The sequence below is a fragment of the Corylus avellana genome, chromosome ca1 (genome assembly GCF_901000735.1).
Source record: "Corylus avellana chromosome ca1, CavTom2PMs-1.0".
NCBI classification, from domain to species: Eukaryota; Viridiplantae; Streptophyta; class Magnoliopsida; order Fagales; family Betulaceae; genus Corylus; species Corylus avellana.
Window position 1 is genome coordinate 387,114 of NC_081541.1, and position 24,465 is coordinate 411,578.

Here is a 24,465-nt window from a genome sequence, read left to right on the forward strand (position 1 = left end):
ATCCTTTTCTACTGGGTATGATAATTGACAAGCACTAGCTTGTTCACTAAAAGAAATAAACGACATATACCTAATTACTTGACCTAATAGAAATGAGGATGTGCCTAAATTCTAAAGTGATACAGTTCATCGTTAAAAGGTCAAAAGAGCATCAAATTCCCCAACAACCAAGTAAACTAATTGCATATTTATCCAGTGAGTTGTTAGTGTTTGGATCCTCCTTCGAAGGATAATCCCCCATCAATCAAGCACAATGGTGCATATGCGTACGTGTCATTGAAAATATTCTTCAACCAGTAAAAATGATGAGATTATGAGTCTTAATATATAGTAATTGAAACCTTAAAATATTTGATTGGAGCAAGCAAGCACCACCACGAATCCGTGTCAATGTACGTGGGCAATTAACGACGCAAATGTGAGATCACCTTAATTAATTTGATTCCAATTACTAATAAAGAATAAAGATGACGTGGAAAAGCGAAGAGATACATGCATGGGCGCCCACATTTACCATATACTGCGCTAGCTGTTCTCACACGACACTTTTACCGTTGACGTTACTTCTCCGCCATGTATGGCTTCTGTGAAAGATTCGTCGACAAACCAATTGAGTCTGTCATCTACATTCATCACCAAGATTTGACCTGATATCCTTCCATTATTACGTTCCGTCGTGAATTCCCTATAAATTCGCGCCTTGTTCTGCAATTTAAAACCATTATAAAAATTTCTCTTCGCAGACCATGGAGCCGTGTCGAAGATTCACAACATCCCATGTACGTTTAATTAATTTCTCGATCTCCATGCTCGATTTTTCTTATCATTAATATTCTGCTTCTGTTTTCTGCGTTTTTCGTTTGGTATATATATCATTTTTTTAGGGCTAGATTCTGGGTTGAATCTCACAAAAACAGACTGTTTTTGCTCCTTAGTGGTATGAAACCAGCTCTCAAACAACCTTAATCTATCGTAAACACCAGTATATCTCAAAGAAAATTGCTAAGAAATAAGAAGATGTGAGAGCCCAGCAACGACCGAAACCCACTAAGATCAAAGAAATGATCTAGACAGACAAGCTATAAACCCGTTTTTCAAGTACTCCAACGCAAACTTTTCTAAAACAGCGGTTTCTATAGGTAATCTTGTTGTACGTCTTTCTTTGATTTTTTTTTTTTCCCTTTATTAATAAATAAATAAGTAAATAAAAGCAGTATTTTCTTTTCTTTTTGGGTAAAACGTTTTAAAGTTTTACTTCTGTTAATTATTGACTGTTAAGAAAGGAATTTAAAGTCGATACGAAAATTGATTTTCTTTGATAAACAGGTTATTCGGACAATCCCAGCAATTCTTATATTGGGAATACTGAGTTTACGAGTCGCGGAATGTAGAGTTAAGGTTTCGTCCACCTTGCATTACTCGGCAATAAATTGTCGAAAGCACAGCGCGGTTTTGACGGAATTTGGAGCGGTCGGCGATGGAAAAACATCAAACACCAAGGCTTTCAAGGCCGCAATTGATAGCCTCAGCAAGTATGCATCAGATGGTGGGTCGCAGCTGATTGTACCTCCCGGAAAATGGTTAACTGGGAGCTTTAATCTCACCAGCCACTTCACTCTTTTTCTCCAGAAGGATGCTGTCATTCTTGCATCTCAGGTATGTGTAGCAATTTTTCTTTATGCCGGCCAGAGATGAACCTCTATTTAGTAAAGTCACTACAAATTTGAGTTACATATCCTTTCCCTTAAAATTTTGGATAGAATTCACGATTGAAAGCTGGCTTAATTAAAGGGAAGGGTGCTAAAAGCATATATTCATATGGTTAAAATTAATAAACCCATGTGGAACACATGATCGTAACATACCATCACGTTTCGCAAACGACTTTCATGACAGTTCACTCTATCGACTCTAATTTTATCGATAGTAGCCCTTTCTCTTTTAGGTAGCTCTACTCACTTATCAGTATTTTAATTTAGCCCATAGGTCGCCCCCTTTCGTATAATTTGATACCAAATTATACAAAATTTGGGCATAATTTATTTTTAAAAACCAGTTTAATTACAAAGAGAAGATACCTAAAATTAGACTTAACTAGATCGAACCCATGAATTGTAACAAAATGCTCTCATGTATTGGCCAAGAAATTAGCCAGAGGCATTATAGCATGGAGAAATGCTAGAGATCCGGAAAATTTTCCAGAATTTAAGTTCCCGACTGACGTGGCTGTAGTTAAGTAAACTACAGTTAAGTTTTTTTGTTTTTGTTTTTTTTAATAAAAAGTAAACCCACTCACCCACCCCACCCACGCATGCTATCCCCTTCACCTTCAGCATGCTTCTCTCTCTCTCCCAAAAATCACGCACAGCACAGCACAGTTCTGTCTACCCAACACCAGCAGCATCAAGGTTGGTGCAAAATAATCTCTAAAAGGAATTCATTGGCTCCACAGGAAATAAAGAGTACTGCAGATCTGTGAGAAGTACCAGCTGAAAAAAAATAAAAATAAAAAAAAATAAAAAAAAAATAAAAAATCCCTCTTGTCAACTGCGGGTGTCGCCGAGAGAGAGAGGAGCGTGGGGAGAGAAGCACCGGATGGTGGACGTCAGCTCCAATCTGGTGCAGTGGGTCGGCGTGGGCGTGGGCCTTGTCGGAAGCCAAATGCGTGAGGGTGGGGGAGAGAGAGCAGACCTGTGGTGTTGGGGAGAGAAATTTTTTCTTTTGGGGCCGAAGGGGATAGGTCTATTTCTTTTTTTTTTTTTTTTTTTAATAATAGTAACTTAACTGTAGTTTGTTTTACCAACGCCACGTCAGTCGGGAACCTCAATTCGGGAAAACTTTCGGGACGCGTAGCAGCTCTCTATAGCATGATAGCCATGCATGAAAGTGAAAGCCGACTTTTCATGAAAGATATATAACACCAACTTTTGGTAATTGTTACTAGCTCTCTGACCAAATGATCTGAACCTAAAGTCAAGGAATTGAAATTAGACGTTGAATATTTTTCTTTTTCTTTCCGTAATAGAAGCTAATTAAGTTTTCTTACGTGGAGTTAGAATACCACAAATTAACCTTCTTGGATTTCATGCATGTAGGCCGGCAACTAATTTAATCCTATGATTCCCATCATATATATATATATATATATATATATAATGTTGTGCAATATTTGGTTACAATATGGTTAATTAATTCCCTCTCATATTTAATTTTTAATTTTTTATGATGCTATCACTTGTCACATACGTGCGTGATCAAATATTATATTGGATCCAGGATATGGAGTCAGAATGGCCTCTTCTTCCTGTATTACCTTCTTACGGGAGGGGAAGGGATGCAGCTGATGGACGGTTCAGCAGTCTCATATTTGGTACAAATCTCACCGACGTCGTAATCACCGGTAATTATTTATGATAATTGTATATTTGATTTAATGACACATTGATTTTTGATAATTATTTTGGTTAATTGACCATGTCTAAGGGGCTCGATCCATTTGAATGTACCATTTAATTAGGTAACAATGGCACGATTGATGGGCAAGGTGCATTTTGGTGGGAAAAGTTTCGCAATGATGAGTTGAAAGTGACCCGGCCATACATGATCGAGCTTATGTACTCTAATCAAATCCAGATATCTAATCTTACACTAATCAACTCTCCTTCGTGGTTTGTCCATCCGGTGTACAGCAGGTTTGAGCATATGCTTCTTTCATTAAGTTTATCTTAATGCACACTTAATTGATCTTCTATTTTTGTGGTTCTGATTACAGTAATGTATTAATCCAAGGGCTGACAATCCTTGCGCCAGTTGACTCTCCTAACACTGATGGAATAGACCCAGGTTTGTTTGCCACTTGGATGATCGATATATATATATATATATAGATTAAAGTTGGGTTCGAATTTTACCTAAAGAAATTAAACAAACCAACTCCGGACTATTCCCTGTATACCAAATAATACACACTATTAGTTAGGCTTCTTAATAATACCTACCCACCTACTTAACAACTGCATTATATATATTTATATTATATGTAGTACAACCTTTTCAATGAGTTGATCAGCTCTTTGTCGTTCTAATTTTCCCATTTCCCCACTAGTACTCTCACACACAACAAAGACGTACGTACATTTCTGAACTTTCGACATTTGACCCTAGCCTTTAAACTATCATTTTATTGCAATTTTTACCATTCATTAAATTTTGACTTTAAAATGGGGCATGTACGTACAAATTTTTTATTTAAAATGACCAAGATAAATGTGATACATAGAAGGACAATTTAAGTATTAACTTCAATTAGAGCTAGAATTTGTACATATAGGTAAAATTTGGTGAGGCTGCTAGGAATGCTCTCTTGCGAAGCCTAACTTCTATGATAATTGGAACAAATTAAATATTAAAAGTCGTAATATAATTAATTTGAAGGTTTAAAAAGAAATGTCTGTGTAAGAGGAATAAGCATAATTTTCGGATGAAAAATTTTCTTTCATGTCATCATACGATCGATCATGTTAATATTGTTAATTAAAAGATTATACAATGAGACTTCTTCGACCTCGATCCACTTACAAATTATCCAAAATGGAGTGGTAGAACTATTTTTGTCATACCACCTGAGCCCATGTTCTGTTTTCTTTTGCTTTGTTTTCCAGATTCGTGCACAAACACTCGTATTGAGGATTGCTTCATAGTCTCAGGGGATGATTGCATTGCTGTGAAAAGTGGTTGGGATGAATATGGAATCAAATTTGGAATGCCCACAAAGCACCTAATCATCAGAAGGCTTACATGCATTTCCCCTGACAGTGCTACCGTTGCTCTAGGCAGTGAAATGTCTGGTGGAATTCAAGACGTTAGAGCTGAAGACATCACAGCCATTGATACGGAATCAGGTGTCAGGATCAAGACTGCCATCGGAAGAGGAGCTTTTGTGAAAGACATATATGCTAGAAGAATGACCTTCAAGACAATGAAGTATGTTTTTTGGATGACAGGCGCTTATAGTCAACACCCTGACGGTGGATTCGATCCAAATGCCATTCCACATATTCAAGGAATTAATTATAGAGACGTGGTGGCAGAGAATGTTACTTATGCAGCAAGACTTGATGGAATCGCGAATGATCCTTTTACAGGAATATGCATTTCTAATGCAACTATTACATTGACTGTGAAGCCAAAGAAATTGCAATGGAACTGTACTAATATTGTGGGAGTGACAGGCAATGTGACTCCTCAGCCATGTAGTTTGTTGTCTGAGAAAGAAGGTGTTGATTGTCCCTTCCCCGAGGATCGGCTGCCCATCGATGATATTCAGTTGAAGACTTGTTTTGCTACCACTCATACCCTCTTGTGAGATCGCAATTAACCATGTATTTGGAAAAATTTATGTTTGAAATATGTTTTTTTTTTTTTGATAAAATTGGACAAAATGAAGGGAGTTTTCTCAACCTCTGTTATTCTTTTTGCTATATATCTTCCTTTCTGTTACAACCAACCATGTTTGAAACATTCAACGTATGTACCAAATTGGTAGATTCTAATCAATTAATGGATGAAGAATTAACAACTGTTGGCGTCAATTAAGTATATATCTATAGGAGTCCTGCTATGCGGCTGCCAAACTAGCGTAGGACAAATATTAAAAAAATAATAATAATAATAAAAAAAATTTTTGGTTAAATTTTTATGAGTTAATATTTAGATTCTAATGTCTCAAAACTTATTTTTGGATTCAAAACTAAAACCTAGGAGTAGAAGGTTAATTCTTTAGGGATGATATTATCTAAAAGGGATTCGATCATCCTAAATTTGGTGCTAATACCTCAAATTTAGTGGTAATATCTCAAATTTAGATTCCCCTTTAATATCTCTCTTCTTCAATTTTTTTTTTTTTAAAAAAAGGTCAGATATCTGGCGCTTGAGGTAGCCGAAAATCTCTATTTTGTCTATAGACTTATAACCAACACGTCTCTATAAATACTCCCCCTACCTCGTTCTACAATGCAAAACAATTTCTTTGTGCCTTCTCAGACATGGAGCCTTGTCTAAGTTTCAAAACATCCCATGTATGGTTTCCCTCGACGCTCAGTATTTCTGATGAATAATTGTTCTGGTTCCTATGTTTACCATTTGATATATCATTTTTTTAGGGCTAGATTATGGGTAGAAACTCACAAAGGAAAATTATGCTTAATTATCTTTTCAATTTACTATTCAATTTGCAATTTTCATTCCAATTTTTCAAAAGAATTACAATGTCTCTCGCACACTACTTATCATTTTCAGTTAGTCCCAAATGTTAGACGGCAAGCGCATCAAGTTACCAAGACATAGACGACGTAAAATGTCCATCATACCGGCTAGCTCCATGAAATTTGTGACAATACAATTATGCTCTTAGATAATTTTTTTTTTTTTTTTTGCTTGTTTTTGAGTACATGTGTTCCATTTTCCATTGGATTTAACAAAAAAACTCTAACATAATGAGTCAAGTTATAAAAATGTTGTGTAGTTTTGGGAGTGATATTATTGTAACTTTTGAAAGTTTAGGAAAAACATTTTTAATTAATTAATTTTTAATTTTTTTAAAAAAAAAATTCAAATAAAGGAGAAGAGGGAAGGGAATTACAAATGAGGGTCTTAAGAAGGAATTTTGACTTTTGACTTTTGGTTCTGTTATTAACTTATAAGAAGGAATTTAAAGTCGACATGTTATTTTCATTGATAAACAGGTCATCCGGACCATCTCAGCAATTCTTGTATTGGGAATGCTAAGTTCCCAAACCGCAGAATGCACAGCAGCTAAGGTTTCCTTGAAGTACCGGGCAATAAACTGTCGAAAGCACAGCGCGGTTTTGACGGATTTTGGAGCGGTTGGCGATGGAAAAACATCAAACACCAAGGCTTTCAAGGCTGCAATCCAGAGCCTGAGCAAGCATGAATCGGATGGTGCGCAGCTGATTGTACCTCCCGGAAAATGGTTAACTGGGAGCTTCAATATCACAAACAGTCATTTCACTCTTTTTCTCCAAAAGGGTGCTGTCATTCTTGCATCTCAGGTAGCCATAAACTTTGTCTACAGTACAGTAGACAATGAATATTTTTTTATGCTAGCCGGAGATGGATCTTCTGTGTTTATGATACTATTACTTGCCATGTACATGGATGATCAAATGGACAGGATGAGTCAGAATGGCCTCAAATTCCTCCACTGCCTTCTTATGGGAGAGGAAGGGATGCCATTGGTGGACGGTTCAGCAGTCTTATTTTTGGTACAAATCTCACAGACGTCGTAATCACCGGTAATTATTACAGATTGACTACATGACCCATTGATTTATCAGAATTATGTGCAAGTATGATCATTTTGGTTGACCCTTTGTCTTCATTTGAATGTATCAATTATAGGCCACAATGGCACGATTGATGGCCAGGGTGCAACTTGGTGGACAAAGTTTCGTAGTGGTGGATTCTTGAATGTCACCCGACCATATTTGATTGAGCTTATGTACTCTAATCAAATCCACATATCTAATATTACACTAATCAACTCTCCATCGTGGAATGTCCATCCAGTATATAGCAGGTTTGAGCATGCTCCTTTTGTATGTTAATTAAGGCTCCATTTATTTTGGTGTAAAATGTATTTTTGGCGTTTGGCACGTAAGGAAAATCACAACTACTTTCTATATTTTCATTCGATCGTATTAATCTATAACAATCAATTTTTATTCACAACATAAAAATATGAATATAAATAATTAAAAATTTGACATAAACATTTGAGTTCTGACGGTGGTCTATTACTAGTGATGGTGTGACGGTTTGAGAAGGAGAAACTCAACTCGGAAAGTGGTTTACGAAACGGAAATCATTTTCCAAAACTAAAGAAGCTTATTTTCAGTGGCACCAACCATGTGAAAATACAAAAAATAGTTTTTCAAAAATATTTTACGTCAAAACAAATCGAGCCTTAGTTTATCTTAATGCACACATGATCATGGCACCTATATATCATCTCATATTTTTGTGGCTCTGATTGCAGTGACATATTGGTCCAACAGCTGACGATCCTTGCGCCAATTGACTCTCCTAACACTGATGGGATAAACCCAGGTTTGTTTGCCACTTAGACTAATTGTTCTAATTGATACATATCACAATCGGATCACTAGGAAAATTACTTAATTAATTCAGATCCTGTGCAACGAAGATGCACGTATATTCTATTAATAAAAACTATACAATAATATGAGCCTATGTTTTACTTCTGTTTTTTTTTTTTTTTTGGCTTTGTTTTCCAGATTCGTGCACAAACACTCGTATTGAGGATTGCTTCATAGTCTCAGGGGATGACTGCATTGCGGTGAAAAGTGGTTGGGATCAATATGGAATCAAATTTGGAATGCCCACAAAACAGCTAATCATCAGAAGGCTTACTTGCATTTCCCCCGACAGTGCTACCATTGCTCTAGGTAGTGAGATGTCTGGTGGAATTGAAGATGTTAGAGCTGAAGATATTACAGCTATTGAAACGCAGTCAGGTATTAGAATCAAGACAGCTAAGGGAAGAGGAGCTTATGTGAAGAACATCTACGCGAGAAGAATGAACTTCAAGACAATGAAGTATGTTTTCTGGATGTCAGGCGCTTATAGTCAACACGCTGACGATGGATTCGATCCAAATGCCATTCCACAGATTCAAGGAATTAATTATAGAGACGTGGTGGCGGAGAATGTTACTTATGCAGCAAGACTTGATGGAATCGATAATGATCCTTTTAAAGGAATATGCATTTCTAATGCGACTATTACTTTGACTGCCGATCCAAAGGAATTGCAATGGAACTGCACTAATATTGCAGGGGTGACAAGCAATGTGACTCCTCAGCCATGTAGTTTATTGCCCGTGAAAAAAGGTGTTATTTGTCCCTTCCCCGAGGATCGATTGCCCATTGATGATATTCAGTTGAAGACTTGTTCTACTACCTAGTGCCTTTTTGTGACGGAGAGACTTATGTATTTGTAAATTTATCTTTGGAATTAATATGTTTGTTCTTTGAAAATATTGGGTCAAATGAACTTTGTTTCTAATAAAAGAAGGGTTTGGAGAAATAGAACATGTATGGTTTCGCCCGACGCTCAGTTTTTCTGATGAATAATATGCATGTTTCGATCCGGTTAATCTCACAAAACGTACAGACTGCTTTTGCTGATTTCAGATATGGGTCATTTGGTCTTAATTAATACAATGGTTTCTAGCTTTTGTATATATACAAAACTTGTTTGTGATATGATGAGTCTTTGGGTTTTAATATAAATAAATAAAAGCTCTATTTACTGTTGGCCTGGTAAAACATTTTTGACTTTTTAGATTTATTTCTAGCTTTCGCTTCTGTGTTTGTCTCATAAGAAGGACACAAAAACTGATGTTCTTTGATAAACAGGTCATCCGGACCACCTCAGCAATTCTTCTATTGGGAATGCTAAGTTCCCAAACCGCAGAATGCAGAGCAACTATGTTTTCTGGATGACAGTGGCTTACACTCAGCACCCTGATAAATTGTTTTTCTTTTTGTCATATGATAAATTGTTTGCTTTTGTCTCTTAATTCTATATTTCTTCCGATCCTTCTCTTTATACACCCCCATAAGCTAGGTACCTACAATCCATTCTTCTTTTAAATTCTTCAATTTGCTTTTAAACTTAGGGAATTTATATAAATTCCTAACTAACATGGGAAACCGGTTACAAGAAAACAAAATTCCAAAAGGGATGGGCTCCCAACAACAAGCCTAAACAAAAATAGCTACAAAAATGGCCCCATCCTTTGGTTGCAAAAATTTTTGAGTGAGTTTGGTGTCTTTTTCGCTCACCCTCCGACCCTTTTATGTGACACTTATCTTAAATCTACTGCAACTGCATTGAGCTTCAGGGGCCATATTGAGACAAATCCTGTTATCTCCTCCTCTCTTACCACCGACACCTAAAAAGGAAAGAAATATAGACATATCATAGACAACATAGAAGCAAGGAATCCCCAACCAAGGAATATGGACATTCATGAGATTTCTATTCCATAAAGATCGTTGTGCATGTATTCTTGTATATAAATTGTAAAGATTAGGAAAAATGTTAACCACATCTTTATTATTATTAGGACCGGTTCGATAGATTTTGATACCTAAGGCGGCAAATTTAAGCAACCCTTTTTATATTTAAATTTTTAATTTTAATCATTCCTTTCGCCTTTTTCCTTTAATTTTTTTTTAAACGACATGCAAAATTCGTCTTTGCTACAAGACATTTAATTTCAACATTTGCCATATTTTGTGTTGAGCTACATATAGTTCTTTTAAGTCGAATTTAATTTGTAAAAAACAAAATTTACTTTATTCTAAAAATAATTTTAATGAACGAACTTAGACACGTGTTAGCTTTAAGTTTAGGTGAAATTATGAGTTTAGTTATTGCTTTAGGGTGTCATTAATATGACTTTCCATTTTTTTCCCCCTAACGTCTCAATATCTTGAGATTCAATTCTTTGTAATTATTTTTTAGGGAAAAATATAAAAAAGCCCCCCAAACTACCAGCCGTTTTCGATTTAGCCCCCTAATGTTCCAAAAGTGATAAAGTAGCCCCCTAAACTACCAAACTATTGCATTTTGGCCACTCCGTTAGTCAAAACCGTCAGTTTGGACGGAAACTGCAAAACGACGTCGTTTGTTACAGGTAAGTTACTACAATGCCCTTTTGGGAAAAATATAAAAAAGCCCCCCAAACTACCAGTCGTTTTCATTTTAGCCCCTTAATATTCAGAAAGTGATAAACTAGCCCCCAAACTACCAAACAATTGCAATTTGGCCACTCCATTATTCATTACCGTCAAATATGATGAAAAATTTAAAACTACATCGTTTTGGCAATGATAAGTTACCAAAATGCCATTTTTGGAAAAAAAAATATCATATTAAAACAAGCAAGCAAAACGGCGCCGTTTTGCTTGAAATTAGGGTTTCCTTACACTTACCAAAATGATGCCACTTTGGTAAGTGTTAGGAATTAAAAGAAAAAACCCTAGACCCCACGCAGGTGACCCACGAAAAAACCCCCAACCCCAGTTTATCTTTCTCCCCAAAACCGCCGGCCACCACGTCGTCTATCTCCGACAGCCTGTAAATCTTACCCATACCTCAATCTTTTTATTGTATTTCATGGTATAGCTGTCGGATCGGTGTTGTTTATCTACGAACGTGATTTTTTTGTTTGATTTCTACAATGGGTAAGAATTTTTCAGTGGCGCTTCGTAGCTAGTGGATGGTGTGGCCGGCGGTGATGGATGGTGGTGGCAGGGGCAGTCGTTTTGAGAGAAAGAGAGAGAGGGGCGTTGCGTTTTTTTCACTTGAGGAAGAAGGTTGCCGGAGATAGAACGATGTGGTGGTCGGCGGTTTGGGGGAGAGAGATAAACTGGGGTTGGGGGTTTTTTCTACGTGGTGTCTAAGGTTTTTTCTTTTTATTCCTAACACTTATCAAAACGGCGTCGTTTTGGTAAGTGTAAGGAAACCCTAATTTCAAGCAAAACGGCGCCATTTAGCGTGCTTGTTTTAATATGATTTTTTTTTCTAAAAGGGCACTTTAGTAACTTACCATTGTCAAAACGACGTAGTTTTGAATTTTCCATCATATTTGACAGTAATGACTAACAGAGTAGCCAAATTGCAACTGTTTGGTAGTTAGGGGGCTACTTTATCACTTTCTGAACATTAGGGGGCTAAAATGAAAACGGCTGGTAGTTTGGGGGGCTTTTTTATATTTTTCTCAAAAGGGCATTGTAGTAACTTACCCATAACAAACGACGTCGTTTTGCAGTTTCCGTCCAAACTGACGGTTTTGACTAACGGAGTGGCCAAAATGCAATAATTTGGTAGTTTGGGGGGCTACTTTATCACTTTTGGAACATTAGGGGGCTAAATCGAAAACGGCTGGTAGTTTGTGGGGCTTTTTTATATTTTTCCCTATTTTTTATCATAATTGGGGCCGGCCTTAATTAAAGAGTATTGACTAACCTCTTTTTTTTTTTGTCATAATTGGGTCCTTAAATTGTTTTTTATAAAAGAAAACCGAATTATACTATGAGGCATGTAGGTGCCACACAAATTCAATAGTGGATTCATGTATTCACTACATGGAAATGGTTAAAAGAATGAATTTTATCATTTCTCTTATATTATTACTATTTGGGGCCTTATTTTATTGAGGGCCTAGGCAATTACCTAATTCGCCTTCGTTTAGGCATTCAACTAGTAAGTAAGTAATGTGAGACTTAGCACACATAAAAATATTTTATAAACTACTCACTGTCTCTATGTGGGCAATTCATCTTCTCAATATGGGACCAAAGTGTTACTCTATATGGACAACTACTCTTCCCAATATGGGATCAGAGAGTTACAAACTCTTCCCTTAAAAGCCCCTACATTCTCACCAGGACCACGTCATGCAATGGTGACAGTACCACATGGCATTATTAGGTGACTTAGATGCCATTTGTAATGACCCACATAAAGTGCTAACCATATTTGCGCTATCATCCTAAAAAGTCTAGTCAATTTGAAACTTCCTAAGATTTATAAAGCTTAGTTTCACATAGTAAATAAGCAATATGTGAGACTTAACACTCATGAGCATCTATTATAAACCACTCACTCTGTGTGTGCAATTCTTCTTCCTAATATGTGACCAGGATGTTACATAAACATATGTAAACATGCGAATAAAGGTTTGGAGAAATAGAAGCCATGAGTAAATGCTACATATATATCTTTTATCTCAATCATATACAATTGGACTGATATGGTAGTGTCCATCATCCCGTGTATCTTAAGGAAAAAAATTCAAGAGTTTTTAAGCACTACCATATAACTTTAGCGGTATGAAAGTGAGAAAAAACAAGAGTATTTAGAAGTACTCGTAAAGCCATACTCACCACCTGCATGTGTTTAAACATGTTTATTCTCAAATGCCACTTTTACTTACCTGACTTCACCCTTTATATGGCATGTTTTGAAACATTCAAGAAGTTTTTTTCTCTTGAGCAAATACAAACAAAAAAGCATGGTTACAAATGAGATCGTTGCCCGTACTATTAATTCTAATAGAAGAGAAAATGGGGATGAATTAAGGTTGATAGTTTCCCACTTGGTGATGTTATGCGGCACCAAAGTTTGCAATATTCAAAAAGTTAGTTAATCCTCAATGGATGAAGAAAACAGTTAGCGTCAATTACCCACATTTATCTCCGACAATTGGTCCCACATGTCCCTATAAATTCCCCCCTCGTTCTACAACGCAAAACAATGTTAAATATTCTCTTCTCAAACCATGGAGCCGTGTCTAAGTTTCAGAACATCCCATGTACGGTTTCCCTCGATGCTCTGTTTTTCTGATGAATAATATACATGATTAATCTGATATCGATATTTTGGTTTTCATTAAGTTGTTTACGAACTTCTTTTTTCCCTTCGGTTTTAAATTTACGAAACCAGTTTTCTTTGAAAACAGGTTATCCAGACCATCTCAGCAATTCTTATATTGGGAATGCTAAATTTACGGGTCGCAGAATGTAGAGTTAAGTTTTCGTCCACCTTGCAGTACCGGGCAATAAGTTGTCGAAAGCACAGCGTGGTTTTGACGGAATTTGGAGCGGTCGGTGATAGAAAAACATCAAACACCAAAGCTTTCAAGGCTGCAATTGATAGCCTCAGCAAGTATGCGTCAGATGGTGGGGCAGAGCTAATTGTACCTCCCGGAAAATGGTTAGCTGGGAGCTTTAATCTCACCAGCCACTTCACTCTTTTTCTCCACAACCACTCTGTCATTCTTGCATCTCATGTAAGCATAACTTTTGCCTACTGTAATCTATGGGTATTATTCACTTTCATTTTGTTGCTCTTAACTTTAGTTCTGTTTCTTGGGTTCTAAGCAAAAAGGTCTAAGAAAAGTGATTTTAGAACATACATATGATTATTTTCTTTATGTTGGAGATCTGATACTATCACTGGCCATGTACATGCATGATCAAATGGACAGGATGAGTCATAATGGCCTCTTCTTCCTGCATTGCCTTCTTATGGGAGCGGAAGGGATGCAAATGGTGGACGGTTTAGCAGTCTTATTTTTGGTACAAATCTCACAGACGTCGTGATCACCGGTAATTACATACAGATTGATTTGAGCCATTGATTTTTTAGAGTTACATGAAATTATGATCGTTTTGGTTGACCGTGTTCTTCGTTTGAATGTATGATTAGGCAACGATGGCACGATTGACGGCCAGGGTAAAACTTGGTGGAAAAGTATCGAAGTGGCGGATTCCTGAATGTGACCCGACCATTATTGATTGAGCTTATGCACTCTAATCAAATCCACATATCTAATATTACACTATTCGACTCTCCATCGTGGTTTGTCCATCCAGTATATAGCAGGTTTGAGCATGCATGCTCCTTTTATATATTAATATAATTAAGTTGATCTTAATGCACACACGATCATGGTCTCATATTTTTGTGTTTCTAATTGCAGTGATATACTAATCCAAGGGTTGACGATCTTTGCGCCAATTGACTCTCCTAACACTGATGGGATAAACCCAGGTTTGTTTGCCTCTTGAATTATTGAATCCAGATCCCATTCAATAAGGATGCCTCAACCAGGGATTAATATTGCAAACTATACAATCTGAGCCTATTGTTTTACTTGTTTTAATTTGTGGGGCTTTGTTTTCCAGATTCATGCACAAACACTCGTATTGAGGACTGCTTAATAGTCTCAGGGGATGACTGCATTGCGGTGAAAAGTGGTTGGGATGAATATGGAATGCCCACAAAGAACCTTGTCATAAGAAGGCTTATATGCGTTTCCCCTAACAGTGCTGCCATTGCTCTAGGCAGTGAAATGTCTGGTGGAATTCAAAATGTTAGAGTTGAAGACATCACAGCAGTTTTTACGCAGTCAGGTATTAGAATCAAGACAGCTAGGGGAAGCGGAGGTTATGTGAAGGACATCTACGCGAGAAGAATGAACTTCAAGACAATGAAGTATGTTTTCTGGATGACATGGGCTTACACTCTGCACCTTGACAATGGATTCGATCCAAATGCCATTCCACATATTGAAGGAATTAATTATAGAGACGTGGTGGCAGAGAATGTTACTTATGCAGCAAAACTTGATGGAATCGCTAAAGATCCTTTTACAGGAATATGCATTTCTAATGCGACTATTACTTTGACTGCCAAGCCAAAGGAATTGCAATGGAACTGCACTAATATTACAGGGGTGACAAGCAATGTGACTCCTAAGCCATGTGGTTTGTTGCCTGTGAAAAAAGGTGTTGTTTGTCCCTTCCCCGAGGATCGATTGCCCATTGATGACATTCAGTTGAAGACTTGTTCTACTGGTGGTGCCTAATGCCTTCGTGTTAGAGTGTAATGTACTTGGAATTTTGTGTTTCAAATAACTCCATCGGTTCTCTAAAAAATTGAACCAATTTTTGTTCTTCATTTAGGGATGTTCTTTGTTTTTTTTGTTTTGTTTGACTAGTAATAAGAATTGATTGATGTGATATAAAGTTGAAATGAGTTTTAATTTATTTTATGAGAGAAAAGTAAAGAAAGTTGTTTGGTAACATGAAGAAATGAGTTTGACTTTTTTTTTGGGATAAATGAAAAAAATGAGAGAGAGAGAAAGAGGGCTTTGATGAGCATTGTTTCTCCTGCTGACAGCAGGTCATCTACCATCCATGCGCGCGGGTGCAAAGCCAAGAAACTGGTTGCAATGTACAAGCCAAGCAACTTATGACAAGGAGGAAATATTATGAGATTTAATATTATGGGAATATATTAAGATTGATTGTAATTGATTATAATAAAATAAAATTAGATACATTAATATTTAATTCTGATTTGATTTGATCTCCCATATCATTTGTATTCTCTCCACCTTCCTATGAACCATTTGTACTGTAAATTTATTAAGGAATAAAAACAAAATGTAACTTTTTGGGTTTTATCATATAGACCTAAGTAATAGACTGAACTGCACAAAACCTTTTGTCTCTATTTATTTTTCTGCATTTTATTATGTTTTATTTCATGGTATCAAAGGTATAGGCTAACACCGGTGTGGATTTTATTTTATTTTATTTATTTTTTCGTTGTTTTGTCTTTAATTTTCACATGATATTAGAGTGTACGTGTTAACTTCTTTTAAGGGCCCATTATCTAGTATCTTGGTTCCTTTTCTGGCTTGTGTACTAGTTTTGTCAAGCGGCTGGTGTGTTGAAGTTTGCTCATGATCGAATGCCCATCTCCCACCCCACCAATCAACGAATATTGCTGGGTGAATATTGCAGGGCAGCGGTTGTGATGGTCGACATGTTTTGGAGTCGGTAAAGGTTGTCGTGGCACCTTAAAGCCTGTCAATTCAAGGAGCTCTATGAAATCACAAACCTCATACATAGGTTTATCATGCTGCTGCATCCAATACTTTGTCATAGCAATATCTACAACAAATATCAAAAAAAAAAAAAAAAAGAGGGAAAAAATTTGGTGAAAAAATAGAGGTCAAATTGCCCATCTTTTAGCATTTTTTTTTGGCCATTGTGGTATTGTTAAAAATTCAGGCCCCTTTCAACCTACATCAACTCTCATTTATTTGCCTATAATTGGCCCATTTTTGCTTGGCCTTTGTGGCATTGTTTAAAGTTTAGGCTTTTTTTAGCCCACAGTTGGCTCTCATTTCAGCTCATTGTTTGCACAACTTTTGGCCTATGTGGTATTGATTAAAAACCCAGGCCCATAGTTGGCCTCATTTTCAGCATTTTGTTGGTTTTCATTTTGATTCATAGTTGACCCTCTTTTGATAATTTTATTTAAGGTGCATCTCCAATCATCGTTGCCGACTGTCTACCGTCATTGCCGTCGACCATGCCATCTCGAAAAAAATAAAAATAAAATAAATAAATAAAGATAAAGAGAAGAAGAAAAATTAAACTCAAGCTTCAAGAATCTTCTACCTTAAGCTTGAGGAAATGTTAGAATACATTGTGAGATTTGATATTATGGGAATACATTCAATTCTGATTTCAAACGAGACTCAACTCTAAGTCAACTACTCTCAATTACAACCCAAATTATATGTTTTGACATTGAGATTTGCTATAAAAAAAATAAAAAACCTAGTACTTTTTTTTTTTTTTTTTTGCATGTTGTACTTTGTAAGTCCGTATACATGGTTCAACTGTCGGGCTTTGTCTCCATCCTAATTTTTCTCATCATGTTTGTAAATTTGAGAAGGCCCTTTAAGGTTGCTTGAACTTGGCTTCATTGCTTCGAAGGCTTACTCGGCTTCATTTTTACCAATGTCAATTGAGCATGTTTTTCGATGATCATGCTCCACTGAATTTTATTTTATTTTTCGAAGTAATATGGGAAATAGGTTAAAGGAAACAAAGTTAAAGATGGTTAGACTTTCCAACAACAGACCCAAACAAAATTAGCTAAAAAATAATATGAATCGACTGGTTTTCTTTTCTCCTTATCCTTGGGGCCACTAGAGCTTCCTTCACCTTCGTCTTTAGTTCTTTATAGCAAAGAATAGTAACTTGCTTATAGTGCGTGTTATATGCTAGTTAGTTTAAAAACCATACTCAACAACACCTACATGTGTTAACATGTTTATTCTCATACACCACTTCTATTTACTTAACTTCACCGCTATATTTGGCATGTTTGAAACATTCAAGAAGTTAGTTAATTCTCAATGGATGTAGAAAACAGTCGAAGAAAACAGTTCCCAACAATCATCCATTTTTATCTCCAACATTTGAGCAGAAAAGCTTCCAATTTCCAAATGTAGGTTCCGTCACATCTCTATAAATTCCCTCCTCGTTCTTCAATGCAAACACAACTTTAAATATTCTCTTCTCAGACCATGGAGCCGTGTCTAAGATTCAGAACATTCCATGTATGGTTTCCCTGGACGCTCACAAACAGACTACTTAATTTCTAGCTTTTGTATATAAATTAAACTTGTTGGTTTTAATATAAGTTGTTTACAAACTTCTTTTTTGTTTTCGTTGGGTTTTAATTAGATAAATAAAAGATCTGTTTTCTGTACAGTAAAACATTTTTTTAACTTTTTGGATTTATTTTCTAGCATTTGCTTCTATGATTGTCTTACAAAAAGGAATTTAAAGTCGACACAAAAACTGGTTTTCTTTTGAAAACAGGTTATTCAGACCATCTCAACAATTCTTGTATTGGGAGTACTAAGTTTAAGAACCGCAGAATGCAAACCAGCTATGGTTTCCTTGCAGTACCGGGCAATAAACTGTCGAAAGCACAGCGCGGTTTTGACGGATTTTGGAGCGGTTGGCGATGGAAAAACATCAAACACCAAGGCTTTCAAGGCTGCAATTCAGAGCCTGAGCAAGTATGCATCGGATGGTGGGGCGCAGCTGATTGTACCTCCCGGAAAATGGTTAACTGGGAGCTTTAATATCACAAGCAGCCATTTCACTCTTTTTCTCCAGAAGGGTGCTGTCATTCTTGCATCTCAGGTAACCATAAATTTTGTCTACCGTGGGAATGTCATGTGGGTATTATTCAGTTACTTGAAATGATTAGTTTTTATGCTGGAGATGGATCTTCTGTGTTTCTCATACTATCACTCACCATATGGGTACGTGGATGATCAAATGGACAGGATGAGTCAGAATGGCCTCAAATTCCTCCACTGCCTTCTTATGGGACAGGAAGGGATGCACCTGGTGGACGGTTCAGTAGTCTTATTTTTGGTACAAATCTCACAGATGTCGTAATCACCGGTAATTACAGATTGATTTTTCCTTTCAGAATTACATGTTTAGCATATATCATCATTTTGGTTGACCATCTGAATGAACCATTAGGCAACAATGGCACGATTGACGGCCAAGGTGCAACTTGGTGGAAGAAGTACCGTAGCGGCGGATTCTTGAATGTGACCCGACCATACATGATTGAGCTTATGCACTCTAATCAAATCCAGATATCTAATCTTACACTAATCAACTCTCCATCGTGGTTTGTCCATCCGATATATAGCAGGTTTGAGCATGCATGCTCCTTTTATATATTAAGTTTTATCTTATTGCACACATGATCATCATAGCACCTAGCAAGATCTTCTCATATTTTTGTGGCTCTGATTGCAGTAATGTACTAATCCAATGGCTGACGATTCTTGCGCCAATTGACTCTCCTAACACTGATGGGGTAGACCCAGGTTTGTTTTTCTCTTGGACTAATTGTTAATTCAAATCACGTGCAATGAGGATGTCCATTCCATTAATACAAACTATATAATCTGAGCCCATATTTTACTTTATCTTCTTTTTTGGGGGGCTTTGTTTTCCAGATTCATGCACAAACACTCGTATTGAGGACTGCTTTATAGTATCGGGGGATGATTGCATTGCTGTGAAAAGTGGTTGGGATCAATATGGAATAAAATATGGAATGCCCACAAAGCAGCTTGTCATCAGAAGGCTTACTTGCATTTCCCCTGATAGTGCTACCATTGCTCTAGGCAGTGAAATGTCTGGTGGAATTCAAGATGTTAGAGCTGAAGACATCACAGCCATTGAAACACAGTCAGGTATTAGAATCAAGACAGCTAGGGGAAGAGGAGGTTATGTGAAGGACATCTACGCGAGAAGAATGAACTTCAAGACAATGAAGTATGTTTTTTGGATGTCAGGCGCTTATAGTCAACACCCTGACGCTGGATTCGATCCAAATGCCATTCCACATATTGAAGGAATTAATTATAGAGACGTGGTGGCGGAGAATGTTACTTATGCAGCAAGACTTGATGGAATCGATAATGATCCTTTTACAGGAATATGCATTTCTAATGCGACTATTACTTTGACTGCCAAGCCAAAGGAATTGCAATGGAACTGCACTAATATTGCAGGGGTGACAAGCAATGTGACTCCTCAGCCATGTAGTTTGTTGCCCGTGAAAAAAAGTGTTATTTGTCCCTTCCCCGTGAATCGATTGCCCATTGATGATATTCAGTTGAAGACTTGTTCTACTACTGGTGCCTAATGCCTGTGTAAGAGTACTGTAATGTACTTGGAACTTTGTGTTTCAAATAATTCGGTTCTCTAAAAAATGGAACCAATTTTTGTTCTTCTTTTAGTGATGTTCCTTTTTCTACAACCAAGCTAGAGAAAGGGAAATGTTTAAGTTTCTTATTTATGTTTTGTTTGAATTATAATAAGAATTGATTGATATGATATGAAGAAGAAAAGAGTTTCAAATTTTTTGTGACTGAAAAGTGAAGAAAGTGTTCTGAATATCAAGGTAGAAAATGCACCTACTCCAATATAATAAACTAGAGCCACAATTAACATTATAAATTCATAAAACTTGATTAGAGCAAAAATTTCCAATTCATTTATAAATGATGTACATGGAATATTATGAAGATTTATTTTGGTAAAAAGGGTAATTCAAAATGAACAAATATTTTAAGGCTTAAGCCTGTGAACTGAGGAAATATATATTATCATCGATCGTGATACTTGTCTCGAAAAAGCAGTACCTTCAACCCCATTGACCTTCATGATTAGTGCTTTTAATTCCAACATTATTTAGTACTGGTTGTGATTTTCTTCTAGGTGATTATGGCTACAAGTTTCTACCCTAGATTGTCAGAATTGAAGAACAAAAAATAAGGACATGATCAGTTTCAGAAGAAACAGAATATTGTTCTTGCATTATTGAGGAGCATGTCACATTGCTCAAGCAGTGCAAAAATCCAAACATGTTCATAATCTAGAATATGACAAGGGCTTGGGAAAAAAGAAAAAGAAAAATTGCTTTTTTTTTTTTTTTTGGTGCTATTTAATTGTAGTGTGGAAGGATGACTTGTATTTCTCAAGTCAAGCGTGGCTTTGTTCTTTGTTGATTTTGTGGTTCTCCTTTCATCGCACTTTAATGTCTCTTTTGACTTAGCTTCTTAGAGAAAGAGGGCAGCGACTTCAGGAAGAGAGACTAGAAAATTAGAAATAACTTTTTACTAATATTTTTATTAGTTACAATTATGTATTAAAATTACTTTTTAAACTTCTTAACACAAGTTTAAGATCATTCACAATAGAAAAGTCAAATGGTACTTTTATTTAAAATTATTCTTCAAATGTTTATAAAAACCCTACATTAAATTAGCAAAAAAAAAAAAAAAGTAAAAAAAATATTTGATTAGAAGAGTTAAAAAAAAATGTTAAATGTAGCAATACTTTTTAAGGGAGCCGTTTTATTTTTTTTTTGTCTCGCTTATCTGTTTTTTCTTTTTTTCAAATCTTTTTCTACTTTTACTCTCGCATGTTCTTTTTTTTCTTTTTCCAAATTTCTTTTCTATTTTTTTTCACATGTTTTTTTTTTTTTTTTTCAAAATTTTTCTCCCTTTTAATAATATAAATAAAAATATAGTTAATAAGATGTTGAAGACTTTTTAGAGAATTAAGAAAAGTTTTTTTTGTTTTTTTCCTTTTATGTGACGCTAATGAATTTTTATGTACTAAATCTTTTGGCGTCTTAATTTCTCACCCACTTATTTTCCGCTAATCTTGCCACTTGTATTTACTTGACTTCACGGCTATTGGCATGTTTGAAACGTTCAACGCGTTTAGTTGATTCTCATTGGATGAAGAAAAGAGTTGACGTCGATTATCCATATTCATCTCAGACTATAAATTCCCTCTCCGATCTGCAATGCAAAACAGTTGTAAGTATTCTCCTCAGACCATGGAGCCGTGTCTGAGATTTCGAACATCCCATGTATGGTTTCCCTCGATGCTCTGTTTTTCTGATGAATAATATGGTTCGAATCTTGTTAATCTCACAAAACAGACTGCTTTTGCTGATTTCTGATCATGGGTCTTTCGGTCTTAATTAACTTTTGTATGTATACAAAACTTGTTTGTGATGGGTCTTTGGGTTTTAATATATATATAAAGCTCTGTTGGGTGTTTGGGGTTTGCCTGGTAAAACATTTTTGACTTTTTAGATATATTTAATTCTAGCTACTTTTACTTGTGTGATTTGAGTGATTGTCTTACAAGGAAGAATTTAAAGGATTTTCTTTGATGAGCAGCTTATCCAGACCATCTCAGCAATTCTTATATTGGGAGTGGCAGAATGTACGGTTAAGCTTTCGTCCACCTTGCAATATCCGGCAATAAATTGTCGAAAGCACAGCGCTGTTTTGACGGAATTTGGAGCGGTCGGTGATGGAAAAACATCAAACACCAAAGCTTTCAAGGCCGCAATTGATAGCCTCAGCAAGCATGCATCAGATGGTGGGGCACTGCTTATTGTTCCTCCGGGAAAATGGTTAACTGGGAGCTTTAATCTCACAAGCCATTTCACTCTTTTTCTCCACAAGGATGCTCTTCTTCTCGGATCTACGGTTAGTATGACTTTTGTCCCACATCGCTATATCTTCGTTGATTATATTATTTCTGATACTATATATAATGTATATCACTTGCACGATCAAATGGATAGGATGAATCAGAATTTCCTCAACTTCCTCCACTTCCTTCTTATGGGACAACAATTAGACGGTTCACTAGTCTTATTTTTGGTACAAATCTCACAGACGTCGTAATCACCGGTAATTACAAATTGATCCCACCCATTGATTTTTCAGAATTACATGTTATTATATATCATCATTTTGGTTGACCATCTGAATGAACCATTAGGCAACAATGGCACAATTGATGGGCAGGGTGCAACTTGGTGGACAAAGTATCCTAGTGGCGGATTATTGAATGTGACCCGACCATGCATGATCGAGCTTATGTACTCTAATCAAATCCAGATATCTAATCTTATACTAATCAACTCTCCATACTCGTTTGTCCATCCAGTATATAGCAGGTTTGAGCATGCTTCTTCTATTAAGTTTATCTCTAATGCACAAATGATCATAGTCTCATATTCTTGTGGCTCTGATTGCAGTGATATACTAATCCAAGGGCTGACGATCCTTGCACCAATTGACTCTCCTAACACTCATGGGATACAGCCAGGTTTGTTTGCCTCTTGGACTAACTGCTCTCATTGATACTCATCAGAACATGTCAATTTCACAGATTAATGCAAATGAAACAATCTGAGCTCTATGTATTACTTCTGTTTTTTGGCTTTGTTTTTCCAGATTCATGCACAAACACTCGTATTGAGGACTGCTTCATAGAACCAGGGGATGACTGCATTTTCGTGAAAAGTGGCTATGATCAATATGGAATCAGATTTGGAATGCCCTCAAAGCAGCTTGTCATCAGAAGACTTACTTGCATTTCACCCGACAATGCTATCATTTCTCTAGGCAGTGAAATGTCTGGTGGAATTCAAGATGTTAGAATTGAAGACATCACAGCCTTTAATATGGAAGCAGGTCTTAGAATCAAGACTGCTATTGGCAGAGGAGGTTTTGTGAAGGACATATATGTGAGAAGATTGACCATGAAGACAACCAAATATGTTTTCTGGATATCGGGTGATTATAACAAGCACCCTGACAATGGATTCGATCCAAAAGCCCTTCCAGAGATTCATGGAATTAATTATAGAGATGTGGTGGCAGAGAATGTTAATGTTTCAGCAAAATTTGATGGAATCACTAATGATGTTTTTACAGGAATATGCATTTCTAATGTTAATATTACTTTGTCTCAGACGCCTAAGGCATTACAATGGAACTGTTCTAATATTGCAGGGGTGACAAGCAATGTGACTCCTAAGCCGTGCAATTTGTTGCCTGAGCAAAAAGGTGTTGTTTGTCACTTTCCTGAGGATAAGCTGCCCATTGAACATGTTCAGTTGAAGGCATGTTCTGCTACCACTGCCTAATGCCTTCGTCTAAGATTGTAATAAATTTGGAAATAACTCGGTTCTAAAAAAAAAAAAAAAAAAAAAAAAGAATCAAATGAAAGTGATTTTCCTATTTTTATTCTTATTTGAGCTTTGTTCCTTGTTCTACATCCAAGCAAGTTAAAAGGAAATGAAAGTTGAAAATGTGTAAGCCTTTTTCTCATACAGACAGCAGGTCATCTATCATCTATGTGTGTGTGAGTGCAAGCCAAGAAACTGATTGCAATATACAAACCAAGCAGCTTATGATACCCATGTTCCACAACTTCCCATAATATACTTGCCCAAAAGGAAATTCCCTGAATATCAAGGTAGAACATGCACATATCCTAAACAAGTCACAAAAGGTATGTGAATGAGAAACGAGAAATGTAGAAAGTGATAATGCCTGATTTGCAGATCTTAATTGGCTCTATCAGAAAAGTAGCATCAAATGAGCTTTCATAACATTTATTC

At 36.3% G+C, this 24,465-nt stretch overlaps 4 protein-coding genes and 1 pseudogene across 5 annotated transcripts; all 5 read left to right on the forward strand.

Annotated features, from left to right (window-relative positions):
• The first annotated feature begins 577 nt into the window (after positions 1–577).
• LOC132188482 (probable polygalacturonase) lies at positions 578–5,502 on the forward strand. Its single transcript, XM_059602950.1, has 6 exons — positions 578–779; positions 1,327–1,656; positions 3,277–3,400; positions 3,518–3,692; positions 3,773–3,843; positions 4,662–5,502. The coding sequence occupies exons 1-6, from the start codon at positions 747–749 to the stop codon at positions 5,363–5,365; spliced, it is 1,437 nt and encodes a 478-aa protein (XP_059458933.1). The 5' UTR covers positions 578–746; the 3' UTR covers positions 5,366–5,502.
• Positions 5,503–6,043: 541 nt separating this feature from the next.
• LOC132167404 (probable polygalacturonase) lies at positions 6,044–9,004 on the forward strand. Its single transcript, XM_059578371.1, has 6 exons — positions 6,044–6,077; positions 6,744–7,070; positions 7,193–7,313; positions 7,420–7,597; positions 8,057–8,127; positions 8,316–9,004. Exons 1-6 carry the CDS (start codon positions 6,045–6,047, stop codon positions 9,002–9,004), a joined length of 1,419 nt encoding a protein of 472 aa, XP_059434354.1. The 5' UTR covers position 6,044.
• A 4,122-nt stretch (positions 9,005–13,126) lies between these two features.
• On the forward strand, positions 13,127–15,484 carry LOC132188751 (probable polygalacturonase; annotated as a pseudogene).
• Positions 15,485–18,004: 2,520 nt separating this feature from the next.
• On the forward strand, positions 18,005–20,313 carry LOC132166887 (probable polygalacturonase). Its single transcript, XM_059577738.1, has 6 exons — positions 18,005–18,040; positions 18,306–18,635; positions 18,782–18,902; positions 18,987–19,164; positions 19,272–19,342; positions 19,475–20,313. Exons 1-6 carry the CDS (start codon positions 18,008–18,010, stop codon positions 20,167–20,169), a joined length of 1,428 nt encoding a protein of 475 aa, XP_059433721.1. The 5' UTR covers positions 18,005–18,007; the 3' UTR covers positions 20,170–20,313.
• Positions 20,314–21,763: 1,450 nt separating this feature from the next.
• Positions 21,764–24,024, forward strand: LOC132177111 (probable polygalacturonase). Of its 2 annotated transcripts, none has more exons than XM_059589333.1 (6): positions 21,764–21,853; positions 22,223–22,537; positions 22,636–22,744; positions 22,836–23,013; positions 23,095–23,165; positions 23,294–24,024. In XM_059589333.1, the coding sequence occupies exons 1-6, from the start codon at positions 21,773–21,775 to the stop codon at positions 23,986–23,988; spliced, it is 1,449 nt and encodes a 482-aa protein (XP_059445316.1). In that variant the 5' UTR covers positions 21,764–21,772; the 3' UTR covers positions 23,989–24,024. The 2 variants fall into 2 exon arrangements, with proteins under 2 accessions (XP_059445316.1, XP_059445322.1); XM_059589339.1 differs by having other exon boundaries at positions 21,828–21,906.
• Positions 24,025–24,465: the final 441 nt, after the last annotated feature.

Coding starts and splice junctions, on each gene's coding strand:
- LOC132188482 (XM_059602950.1), top strand. CDS start 747: ATGGAGCCGTGTCGAAGATTCACAACATCCCAT. Junction 780..1,326: donor GAAGATTCACAACATCCCAT/GTACGTTTAATT, acceptor TTTGATAAACAG/GTTATTCGGACAATCCCAGC. Junction 3,844..4,661: donor CACTGATGGAATAGACCCAG/GTTTGTTTGCCA, acceptor TTTGTTTTCCAG/ATTCGTGCACAAACACTCGT.
- LOC132167404 (XM_059578371.1), top strand. CDS start 6,045: ATGGAGCCTTGTCTAAGTTTCAAAACATCCCAT. Junction 7,314..7,419: donor CACAGACGTCGTAATCACCG/GTAATTATTACA, acceptor TATCAATTATAG/GCCACAATGGCACGATTGAT. Junction 7,598..8,056: donor GTCCATCCAGTATATAGCAG/GTTTGAGCATGC, acceptor CTCTGATTGCAG/TGACATATTGGTCCAACAGC.
- LOC132166887 (XM_059577738.1), top strand. CDS start 18,008: ATGGAGCCGTGTCTAAGATTCAGAACATTCCAT. Junction 18,041..18,305: donor TAAGATTCAGAACATTCCAT/GTATGGTTTCCC, acceptor TTTTGAAAACAG/GTTATTCAGACCATCTCAAC. Junction 19,165..19,271: donor GTCCATCCGATATATAGCAG/GTTTGAGCATGC, acceptor CTCTGATTGCAG/TAATGTACTAATCCAATGGC.
- LOC132177111 (XM_059589333.1), top strand. CDS start 21,773: ATGAAGAAAAGAGTTGACGTCGATTATCCATATTCATCTCAGACTATA. Junction 22,538..22,635: donor CTCTTCTTCTCGGATCTACG/GTTAGTATGACT, acceptor TCAAATGGATAG/GATGAATCAGAATTTCCTCA. Junction 23,166..23,293: donor CACTCATGGGATACAGCCAG/GTTTGTTTGCCT, acceptor TTGTTTTTCCAG/ATTCATGCACAAACACTCGT.